This window comes from Rhea pennata, chromosome 3, assembly GCF_028389875.1.
Source record: "Rhea pennata isolate bPtePen1 chromosome 3, bPtePen1.pri, whole genome shotgun sequence".
Classification (NCBI taxonomy): Eukaryota; Metazoa; Chordata; class Aves; order Rheiformes; family Rheidae; genus Rhea; species Rhea pennata.
In genome coordinates, this window is record NC_084665.1 from 78358658 (window position 1) to 78371269 (window position 12612).

The following is a 12612-nucleotide window of genomic DNA, read 5'->3' on the forward strand; positions in this document are numbered from 1 at the left end:
AGTAGGATCAGCACAAGAGAAGTATGCTTACTATAACCAGCACAACAGCCACCATTTAAACACATTTTGTTTTTATTAGTTTATCTTCTTTACCATATTCTTCTTTACCTAGTTCAATACAAACAGTATTCAGGAATTCACAAGTCCAGACAAACTGATAACCTGACCCTCACCTGCTGCTACTATTTATGTTATCATTGATATCACAATATTTTCTCTTTCGAGTATGTTTGTTCTATAACAAGCATGTTAAAGTTACAATTCCTTTTGTTTTGTGTTATACCAAAGAATCCATTTTGAGTGAAGGAGTCAACAGCATATATGAAGAAAGTTCTATTTGCATTAGTGACTATCATCTAGCGGTAATAAAATAGTAACACTAGAATAATGGTTAGTACTTTGAGCTTTCTGTGCAGGGTTATCAGTTACCTTTCAAATAGACTCAGCCTTATAAAAGTCCCATTAAGGATGAATAAATATTATTGTTCCTACTTTACAGACATAGAAATTGAGACACAAGTATAATGTGATTTTCCTGTGGTAATAATGCAGTTTGGAATAGACTTTGGAGTAAATACTGTCTCCATTAAGTTACTACTGAAGCTCATTTTGATTTAACCAGTGTTTGAATTTCATCCCCCTAAAACTTATGTCTCTTCACTGTGAAATTATGATAAATCTGAAAAAAAAATCTCCCCTTGCTTTTTGCAGCAGTCCTGAAAAGCTCCAACACCTGAAGAATCCAAATTTCAACAACTCTTCAGAAGCCATACGGTCAGCAGAGAAACCCATTTTGCCATACAACCTAATGATAAGAAAACTGTAATCAGAGGAAGATTTTGGTTTGGCTAACATGATATATGCTGTGCAGAACCAAACAAAATAGTTTCAGATGGAGGAAGGATGGTGAGAGATGAAAGCTGAAGTTCATGCAACTGACCTCATTATGCTACAGACAGGGCAAACTCTGAGAAGTGCTTTTATAGAGCTGTTGAAAACCATTTTACTGTAGAGTGGAGCTGGGTCCAAGGCAAATGGGTAATTCTGGCTTCTGGAGTTCCAGTTGGTTTGTTTTTTCTAACAGCTGGACATACAGTCTATCCAGGAACTGCTGCACTTGCACTGCCTGCTATCTGTCATATGGTGTAGCTCTTGCAGAAGCCACACACAAGCCTCATGTGGTTTAAGAGCTATAGGTTGGCTACACCTGCCTTCATCTGGCGGAGAAATAAAATTTGGTTGGTTGGTTCACACAACAGGGACCATTTTCGGTTTGTTAATCCTTCTGAGATCCATACTACCTTCTTGCTGACACCAATACACAGGAAAGAGACTATGACTTCTTCTACTCAATCTTCCCAGTAGGGATTTGGTAGTTTACACATCCATAGTAGAAGATGGGAACTGTGGCAAAGCAATTGACCTAGTAAGGTGCATTCCATTTCCTTCTCATTCTGTCCTATGTGCTTGCCTATCACAAGCTATAGGGACCCAAGAGCACTTTATCCTTCAAAGAAACATTAACATGGGAGCTGAAAGTACTTCAGATTAGGTGCATTGATTTAATACTTTTGATTGCCTAAATTTTCCTGTGCGTCTATGTATAAAATTGGAGTACAGGTAACACAGAAGCTAGTGATAAGGTAAGAAGCCTTTCTCAGCAGTAAGGGCATTCACATTCTGCAGTAAAAACAGCTAGTGACTGTCCATGGATGCATCATCCCTTTCTTCCCTTCCATAAAATCTTGACTCTGCATCTTCTGAGAGGCGGAAGTCATGGTCACCGTCTCCTTGATACTTTATTCAGCTAGAAGCACTGCAGGTGTTTAATCATAAACTGTTTCAAGTCTGCTGACAAGGGTTTATATTAAAAGTACTTTTGCTTCAACGGTCAGTGCTTAGTCATTTCTCTGTGTGTCATTAACAGCAGGTATCTATATCAGTCTTTTTTCTGAATTGTAGTGGCAAGTTCATAATCTGAAGTGTGAAAAGATTTTGGTCAATTCTTTTTTACAAGCTGACTGCAATTTGGCTGACTGCAAATTCTTTACAATTGGGATGGATGTAGCTAGTAAAGCTATGTGACAGTTTTAGCTATACTTTCATCTGAAAGTCTTCCTAAAGATGGGGAAATAATTTGCCTCGTCTTACAGACAAAAAGTCTGGTTGCAAAGAAATAAAATCATATGTGACAATGGAACTCCTCATTCCTGCTCCCACTAGACCATATGTCTTTCTTTTAAAATTGAGCAGAGTTGCTCAACTTCTTCAGTGTAGTGAGCCAGCAACCAATTCTGTCATTTCCTATTTGGCTGTAAATATAGCTCTGCAATCTTGGTAATTTAGGATTTTGCCATTAAGGCATGGACTGAGTTAAGAAATAATAAAACTAGAGTAGAAGTAAGAGAAACAGAATTTCAGGGATGTATCATGACTCTCAGCATAAAAGTTATTCTTAGGTTTTCCTAAATCTAATTCCACCACAGTTTACAAAGCTCAAAATCATTCACAGGCGTGGTGGAATTGTCCTGCCTGACTGATTCAGCTCTTAGATTGCCAGTTTTATTGTTAATATACCCTCTCAGCTTCTAGCAAACAGAATTTTAGTGACTTTGTGAGCTAGAGGTTTCCTGCACTTAATAGCCACAAATGATACTGTATTGATACTCTTTTGAATCAATTTATCGACCCCCTCTCAACAGTCACTTATTTTCCCAGCTAATGAACCCAAATTTATTTCATCTCTCCTCACATGATCATAGGAATGGCTGTAGTAGATCAGACCAAAGGCCCATCTAGCACAGAAAGAAAGAAAGAAAGAAAGAAAGAAAGAAAGAAAGAAAACAAACAAACATATAGCAATTATCCCTTCTGTATGCCCCCTCCACTTCCAGTAATCTGAGACTGGGGAACTGGCTGAACCTGAGGCAGTATCTTGTGTTTAAAACTTGCTGATGTTTTTATATTCCAAGATTTCGCCATTTCGTATTTCTGAGGTATTTTAGTTATCCAACCCTGAATCTTATACAATTCTACTATATGGATTTTGAAATGGAGGGATCAGAACTGAATGCAATACTGAAGTAGTGCACTATAGTTACAGTAGTACTATAAACATGCTTTATGTTTTGTTTTCTTAATCTTTTCTTAAAAAAAATCAACCTTTTTTTTGTCCTATTAACCTTCAGAGCACCGAATTCCTGTTGGGAGAACAATTCACAGTTACTCCAAGACTTTTTCCTGACTGATACTAGCTATTTTAACTATTTAGTCTTGCCATTCTGTCAAGAGAAAGCACGGAATGGCTTTTGATTTTGTGAGAATTTTCTTCTTTTTTTTGTAAGAAAGCAAGTGCAGCATATTTTGAGACCAGATCCTTGGATTACATTCAAGAAAAGCAGCACAAGGTTTCTATTTTAATAGTACTTTGACTATAAATAACAATATCCATAAAAATGAATACAAAAAACAGAGTTACTCGAATTATTATATCATGAGAGAAAAAGTCAGGACTTGTCTTCTATTTCTAGTATGCTCTCTAGATTTACTGTAAAATGTTGGTAGAGCACCTTAAATACGTACTTTATTTTCTAAACCCATAAAATAAAGTTAATACTTACTATAGGTATTTTGAAGTTGAATTGTATCAATTATTCAAAAATTTAAGAGTTTTATTGAGACTGATGTTTAAACTCATATCCAGTTAAAGACTTTCCAATCAATCTGTTAGAAATCCTCTGACATGCTGTCCCACTCTTATGCTAGTAAGTTTAAAAATTCCAGATATATTTCTACACTTTCTGGAATAGAACTATTAGCTTTTTTCTACTTCTGTAGAGATGATAATGTAGATCTTGTGAAGCCCCTACTCCTGAATTTTTTCTGTTCATATTTCCTTGGACTTCTGAGATGCATGAGATTCATGTCTCCTCTGTCTCAGAGAGTTGATTAGGGAATTGGTAAGAATGTTCGATTCCTCACCTTTCAGTCTTGCTTGAAACACTTTTTGGGTATTGCTTAGCATCAGTGACTCAAGATTTTGAAGAAATGGTGACTCTGACAGGCAACAACCCTGCATCTTCAGCTAAGCTGTCAGACTGAAAAAAAATCATGCTTACAATCTGCAAGCTTGTCATTTTCTATTTTCTTTGGTGGGACTCTTCAGACTTTCTGTATCTGCACAGTTAACAAAGGTTAGAACATTATATATTAAAATGTCACATTCATTTCACTTTTGACTAGGTTAGAAAATATGATGTTAAAATACATTCAGAAGCCTGGGGGAATGGTCGAAATACCATCTGAATAACCAACGGTCATTTCACAGGAATACAATTTCTCAAAACAGGATCAGCATCAACTTGGTGTTCAGTAATTGGAAATTCCCCCAAAAGGAGAAATATAATCTCATTTTTTTTCCTCCAACCTGTACTTTTCACCCAGCCAAAGTCTGGTCTGTCAGACTTTTGAAAAAGTAAATGCTATTAACTACATATTACTAGCATCACAACTAATCTATTAACATGAAAAAGCAATAAAAATGCCACAATACTGTTTTTCCTCTTCCTCTTAACTCATTTGCTGCCACTCAGAGATTCCTTTCTGTTCGGTAAATTACTACCCACCACTCTTCTTCCTGTAGGAATGACAGAGAGGAGATTCCAGCCTGCTGTCTTCCAGCAAGCCTCGCCACATGTACCTAGAACAATTTTGTTGTTGTGTACTAGTAATCACATACAAACTTAAGGCAGAATCCTGCCATGTGTTACTACTTCAAGAACAGAAAAATGTGCCATTACAATTTTTTAACTATGAATTGCTGAAACTTTCACTCAAGTGAGCAGGTACCCTCATTCTTCCTGGCTCCTGACCTGGGACGAACTTAGAACTGCTTAGTTAATTTTATGCCTAAAATGGCTTTTATGTGGCTAGCTTAAGGATTCAGAAACTGGAAGCAGGGTTATGTCATGAGAGAAGGAATAGAAGCACATATAACATTCTGAGTTTTATATAACTCGCACTGTATCAGTCAAACTTGTGCTTTTTGGTACAGTGATAAGAGGGAGTCACATTTTGTTTATTTCTCTATGAATTATTAAACAGACAAACTTCTCAAGGGAAAAATAATTGAAAGTACACACTTTCTAGCCTGTTGCTGAGGCAGTGAATTGCTAAATAAAAGTAAAGAGAGCAGTTTTATTTAACTATTTCTGCAAATTGATCAGGTCATCTTGATTCAAATGAAACATGCATTTAAGACTTAACAGCATACTTGCTACATGAAATATTTAAAATAAATTCTCCTTTGCAGGGTTTGCAAATACCATAAGGTGTATCTAGGATGACCAAAAGAGAGGGTGGCCTATTTAATGAGGGCAATGAGAACAGCATGGCTTGTTCAGTCCAGTAAAATAAAGGCTGTGAAGGGATGAGATTGCTGTCTACAAATACTTTTGGCAGGGGATATACACAGGAAAGGCTACTCAAGGACAGTGTTTGCACAAGAAGAAAACATAGATGCAGACTGGTCACAAAGAAATGTAGGCTGGATTTTTTTTTTTTAAGCTTCCACCTGTTAGGTTTCTATTGGACAGCCTCCCACCTAGTAGCAGTGAGGGGCAAAACATTTGCTGACAAAGCATGATCAGTCTATGAAAGAAAGTATAACACTGCTATTTGCAACACTCGGGAGCTGGATATGGGTATAGGCTAGTATGTAATTAAGCTGCCTTGACTTACAAATGTCGGCCTAGCTGAGCTTCTGCAACTGGGCGTGCACTTAGGTTGCCCTCTTTCACTGATGTGGCAGACGTACAGTGAAGCAGCCTTGCCATTCCATGGCAGAACTGAGAGAGGAGAAAGCAAAGGTGTTAGTGGTGAAAACGCAATGCAAAATTACATTGTTTTGGTCAAAGATGGCAACAGGAACTTTGTAGAGTTTATTACCAACAGGCAAGATAGTGCTTATTCCTTGTGACCTTTAAGACTAATTACCACATCTAGGTAACACAATCTTCAATGTCGATGTGCTTCTTTTTAAGTTTACGTCCCTTCTTTCTCAGTGTTGGACTTGATTATTAGATGACTAAAGACTTGAGAGCTTTGAAAAAATTTAAATGCTCTGTTTTTGGAAAATGCCTTTAATTTTGATGCTGAAAGATATATGGTCCTCTCTCTAAGGTGTTTAGGAAATTTGCCAGCTCATGACCAGGACTTGGTCAGAAAGATCCATTTCTACAGCTGCAGAAAAAAAAAAGTATTTGTAATTTTCTGAAAGGTATTACTTGGATAAAGGAATAATCAAGTTTTTTAAAGACTTCTGATTGTCAGATATCTGACAAAGGGGGGAAGTTAAATCATCTGCCATCTTCTGAAAGACAATCTTTGAAATGATTATATACCTTCTGCCACTATTTGAGAAACAAACTTCTGGTTAGGACCTCATGACTTAGCTATGCACTAGTAATCACACATCCTATCTTACTGTGCAGTTGACCCCTCCCTTTGCTTTGTCAGCAATGACAACTTTCATCAGCTAATCCACCCCTCCCATACAGTGTGTGTTATGCATTGGAAGAACCTTCCATTTCCATAACTAGCTAACACTGGCAGTGCAGCTGGCAAACTGAGATGGTTTCCTTACGTGTACAGCCTCCTTCATTTACTCACTTCCCTTTTTCTAATTGCATTCACTTGTTGCTGCTTGTTATACACCAAGTACGCAAGGTGGGGATTGTTTCATGGCTTGCTTGTAGGGCAGGATATAAGCTCGGTATTTGATTAGTTCTCTATAATGCTTCTATAATGCAAATGAGATTGCATGGAGTAATGTCTTTTTCACAAAGAAAACCCTGAAGGAGAAAAAATGCATTGAAAAGAAACTTTTAAAGGCCTAAATACTTGCATCAATACAAAATATATAATATGAAATCTCAAAGTAGTATTATATTGAAAATCTGTGTTTAGGGCTAACATTTTGACTTAGGATATGTAACCCCAAATCATCATTAACAGGACAGGGTTAACATTTGAATACAGATGTTGCAACCTGTGCCTGTGATTCTTAGAATGATTAAAAAAAGAAAAGAAAGTTTGTTTAACCACGACGGGCTACGCCTAGCCGTGTTCTGAGACCTCGCGGTAACACCAAACCACACAAACGCAGACGGCGCCGCGAACTTAACCGCGCTCCGAGCTCTTCAGCCCAACTCGGCACCAAGCCCGGGCAGCCCCTAAGCGAGCGCTCCGCGGGCAGCCGCACGGGACCCCTCACGACCAGCCGCCCCCGGACGAGGCGCTCGCTCTGCTCACGAGCTGTTGCTGGCGAGGCTGGGCCGGGAACCGGGAGCCCCCGACGGCGCCCGCCGCCCAACGGCCGCCGCCGCCCAACGGCCGCCGCCGCGCGCCGCCCAGCGCGGGCTCCAGCAACAGCCGCTTCCGGCGCCGCACCGCCGCCGCCCTTCAGGCGGGCAGCAGCTCCCCCTCACCCCTCTGCGCGCTCGGCAGCTGCCTCGAAGCAGCCCCCAAGCCCACGCCTCCGCCCGCTCCGGGTCCAGCGAGCCGCAGACTCCCGAGGCCGCCGCGGGCAGCGGGGGCGGGGCCGCGCCGGCGAATCAGGGAGCAGCAACGAGCACAGGGGCGGGGCCAGGCGTTGAGTGGCAGCTTGCGGGATAAACAAGCCGCCGCGCTATTTGGCGCCCCGCGCGCCGCGGCCCGGTGCGCGCTGCCAGGCGCGGCGGCAGCAGCAGCGCGGGCAGGGTGTGCGTGCGCGCGTGCGCGCGCTCTCCCGGCGAGAGGCTCCAAGCCCGGCCGCGCTCGCCGCTCCCGCCTCTGCCCAGCAATGTGAAGAGTCAGCAAGTTCCCAGCGGCCGCTGAAACGCTCTGCGTCTTCGGGGGCCGTAGTGCGCCGGCGCAGCTTAGCCGGGGTGGCGCGGAGCATGCTGGGAGCTGTAGTTCTCGCGCCGCTGCGCCTCGCCCGCGGCGGTGAGGCCGGCACGGGCAGCTGCACTACGACTCCCGGCATCCCCCGCGCCGCGCCGCGAGGAGCCTAGTTGAAGCGGGTGGCGGCGGAGCGAACCCCCCCCCCCCGCCAAAAAGCCCCAAACCAAAACAAAAACAAACCGCCCCCCTCACCTCGAAACCCCGGAAATGGCGGTGCCTGGAGGGGGCTGCGCATGCCGGGGGTGCTGATCCGGCCGCCCGCCGCCGCGTCCCCCTCCCCCCTGCTCCCCCTTCCCCGTCCCTCCCCGCCCATGGGCGAGACATGGACTACGAGTTCAAATCCAAGCTGGCGGCCGAGCGCGAGCGGGTGGAGGATCTGTTCGAGTACGAGGGCTGCAAAGTGGGCAGAGGCACCTACGGGCACGTCTACAAGGCCCGCCGCAAGGACGGGTAAGGGCCGCGCTGGTCCCGGGGCGGCGGCCGCGGCTCCCACCCTTCCTCTCTCCCCGACCCGTGTCTGCATTACTGCTCTTCCCGCTGCGCTTTTTATTTTTTATTATTTTTTTTCCCTCCTCCTCAGGGTGCTGAGAACGCCCAGCTTTTAGTGAACCTTGTCGTGGTGAAAGAGGGGCGGTCTGCACTGCTTCGCTGCTGGCCAAGGCCCCCCAGTGCGTGCGGTGCCGCCGGTTGCGGGGTGGTGTGCCAGCACCTCGTTGGCTTTATTTATCTATTTATTTATTTATTTACAAGCGTATTTATTTATTTTTCTTCATATCGTCTTTCTCATCACCCGTTTTTCACGCTACGTGGCTGCGTTCCCGCTTCGCAAGAAGCGGCGGGAAGCGCCAAGGCGAGCCAAGCCGCCTTGGCCGGCGGGGCGCGCGGCTGCCCAACTCTCCCAATGGCGAGCGGTGGCCGGGGCCGCGCAAAAAACCCTCCAGTGCTTGGTCTGTGCCCTCGCTGCTGGCCCCAAGTTCCCAGGTGGACCTTGGCGTCGAGGCGGCCTCGGTTTATTTTTTCGCGGCGCCTCGCAGGTGCCTCTTGCAGGGCGGGTTTTGCGCGACGGCAGCTCCCTCCTGGCAGTAGGCCGCGCGTGGGTGTGCAGGAAGGGTCTCCCCTCTTCCCTGCGGAAGAACCATACCTACCGTGCCTCTACCTGCCCGGCTGTAGGCCAGATCCAGAGGGGTCGCTAACCCCTAGGGCCGTGTATGCTGCCTAAGCAGATCTTGCTCCTTTTTTCTGATGAAAGGGTGGCTGACTGGGTAGGCGTCCCATGAGTATACTGTTTTCACCATACAGTGGGTTGAGAGAGCAGTGGGTAACTCGGACTGTTAGGCAGGATCATTAGATGCTCGACTGATATGTAGTCATTGGGGAGCAGTCCCTGTGAGCCCTATGTAGGCTGCTGGTGGGGGTTCTGAATATGACTATTTATTTATTTTTTATTTTTTAAAAAGAGCCATTAAGTGCTTTTTCAGTGTGGTGTATAACAGTGCACAAGCATGGACTTCGTTTGTAGAAATGGTCTTAGCATATTGTAAAGTTTTAAGAAATGTAAGTCTGGGGTTATATCTTTCTAATACAAAACTCAAGGGTGATTGTCTTCCATACAGGCAACTGAAACTTTGAAGAATTGACTGAGTATGGAAAAACAGCAAACTTTTTCTTCAAAGTTCTGGGAGCAGTTAATGGAATGCTGCTTTAGATTAATAGAGAAGTTCAGCGATCTTTTTGGTAGGAGTAAATTGCATTCATGTGTGTCTTGGAAGTTTAAGCTCCAAGTTAAGAGGATGTAGTATCAAGGAGATTAATGACTGAAAGGCAGCACGCTGATTCAGGTAGAGGACTGAACACTGAGAAATCTGAGCTCTGATTCTGACTGCAGCTTGCTCTGCAACCTTAGGAATAATGAAGCCTAGTTAACTTTGAAAAGAAACTTTAAAACCTTTCTGGATACTACTTTCTGCCTGTGAGCTCCCCTAATAGTATTTGTGGGTTTAGCAGTCGTGTTTTCTTTTTTCTTTTTTTTAAGTTAATTTATATAAAAGGATGTATGAGAGGAAACTATACTGTAAAATGCACAAAATGCTGATGAAGTGTTTTCTGCTGTTCTTTGTATAGTAATAGTAATCCTACAATTACTGTTTGTAAGAACAGCATAAAAAAGATAGAACTTTGAGTTTGCTGTTTTACAAAATAAATTGATGTCCGTCTCTAACTTGCCTGCTTCATTTCTTTCACTGGTAACAGAGTTGATTCTTAATCAGAATTGATTTCCAGCATTAATGTTAGAAAGGGACATATCTTCAATATCCGTATAATAATACTGGAAATATGATTGGGAAGCAAAACAAAAGTAAACATGGCAAAAAGATAGCTAATGCATCAGAAGATGATGCATTGGAGATGATCTAAAGGAGACCTTGAACCGTAAGAAGGCTAGCTGATAAAAGGTAGTGACAAGTTTCAGCAGGCAGTCAATTAGATTGAAGTGCAGTATAATGTGATGACACAAATCCACACTGTATCTCAGAGATTTTACTTCATGAAGCATCAGTGAGTTTGATTCAATTTTGTGTAACTTTAGGAACTTTGCTATGTGTAAGATGTAAACAAGTTAGAAAAATATAGAGAATCATCTCAATTGTTAAAATGGAGTGATTTCCTTATGAAAAAAGACAGCTAAAATAGGTCTACAGGGAGGGGGATCTTCAGCTTTAGTTCTTAGCTGAGGGGTCCTTAATAACAGAGGGAAACTTTTCCACTGCTGGCAATAGAAACCCAGAAGTGATGCATATTTATATTGTGGTGATCACCAGGGAATTTTGAGGCTCGTGTAAAGGAATTCTTCTTTTGCAGATCATAGAGACTGTTTCAATATTTCTAATTTGCAAGGCATTCTTGTATAAACTAAGAAGATTCTGGCTACATGCTTCTTATAGTCAATTTACAGCCTCAAGAGGCTGAGGGCAATAAGATCTTTGTAGCTCTGCAGAATTTCCACTGAGAGCTTGTCACTTCATGTTTCAAAAACTTGGCATGTAAACTTTATGAAATAGTAAAATGTGTTTATATGGAGCTTGGCAAGCTGTTCGATAAAACGCTTGTAAAAAAAGTGGTTACATTGTTTAGATCTCATGGAATGGCTTGTGTATAAAAGCAATTTTTAGACATAGTAACAATTTAGTTTGGCTTTTTCAGCCTTGAGTGGAATATCATTTGGGCACGTTTCTAGTGAGCTGATTGATTTCTGTGAAAGTTAGGTTTTAGAAGACTTTTATTTCTTTTTTTTTAATAGGCAGCCAGGTTTGAACAATGCTGGTCTGACATTTGCATTTACCGAATAAGCATATTTTTAAAGATATTGAGCACCTGCAGTTCTCATTTCTTTGGCAGTGTTTGTGTGATCTGATGAGGTCTAGTTACCCTCCTTACGCATTTAACGAAATTAGGCACCAGGGTTTAGAAATCTTTTATTAATATATCTGTAGTCCAGAAGGACCAGAAATAGGTTTTTATATAGGCTGTCTGGTGTTTTATTTCAGTGTACACAAAAACTGGACCAAAGGCTTTGAGAGGGGAAATGGCAATAAAGTTATAAACCTCATGGTTGCAATTTAATTGTCAATAATAAGTATTTAGTTCTTTATGTAGCTGGAAAAACTATTATGATTTTTCTGTGTACATTCTGCCTCAAAACATCTTGTTGACTTTGCTAACATTTTTTTCTGGAGGCTTGTTCACCTTTATCCAATAAATCAAAGTATGCAATTTTCCTGGTCATGATTAGGAAAATGTGATTATTTCATGTCTTACCTCTCCTTGTTATGTTCCTTGCTGTTGCTTTGTTTGCAATTTGTGCCATGACAGTGTGTTTAGTTGGTTGACTTCATACCTCTTTATCATGCCACTAATGAGTATTTCTGTTCCTTCATCTGCATGCCTGCTTACCTGTAGGAGGATGTTTGGACAAGTCAGCATGCTGAAAAGATGCCGCTCTTGATTAGTCAAAAGCATGCGGGGAATAATGGGATTCCAAAGTGGAGTAGAAAATGGGCCGTTCTGTTCTCAGTTCTGTAACATCGTTAGCAGATGTAAGACTGTTAAAAGCTGACGCTGGTCCTGACCACTTCACGCGAATAAAAACTTTCTAGTTATTGCTGCTTCTGTTTACCTTTAAACAAACATAACTGAGCTGGCTGCTTTCTTTCACACTCCTCTGTGGCTATATTATTTCTCTTTAGCTCACAACCTGAGTTTGGGCAACATAGATTATTAGAATAAAATTACAAACAGTGTGTATATGCATATCTGTATATATATATTTCTCCAAATAACCATACACTTAGTATTTTTAATGTGCAGATGTGTTTCAAAACAGCTTTTAAAAAGCTGATAGGTGTATCAATCTTGTTACAGAAGGAATGACAGTAATGCGGAGTGATTGACTTTCATGGAAAGGCAAAAGCAGAAAGACCAGGACTGTTAACTCCTAGCAGCTCCCACACTTGGGTACTGTTTGGTGGCTAGTGCTGCTTCTGTAGACCATGCTGCCATCTTAGGCAAATGTGAAGAGTTCGGGCATTGCCCTGTACTTTACTGCAGTAATAAAATCACTATTGATTAACACAGTATATGAGTTGAATGAATAGCATAGATATATAATGCTAA

The 12612-nt window shown here is 42.1% G+C and overlaps 1 protein-coding gene across 1 annotated transcript in view; it reads left to right on the plus strand.

The window, feature by feature from the left end:
- Nucleotides 1-8094: 8094 nt before the first annotated feature.
- The window catches only part of CDK19 (cyclin dependent kinase 19), a 124824-nt gene continuing 120306 nt past the window's right edge, over nucleotides 8095-12612 (plus strand). The window contains exon 1 of the mRNA XM_062572651.1: nucleotides 8095-8391. Within this exon, the coding sequence (XP_062428635.1) occupies nucleotides 8264-8391 (128 nt within the window). The 5' untranslated portion in view covers nucleotides 8095-8263. The remainder of the gene's footprint in view (nucleotides 8392-12612) is intronic.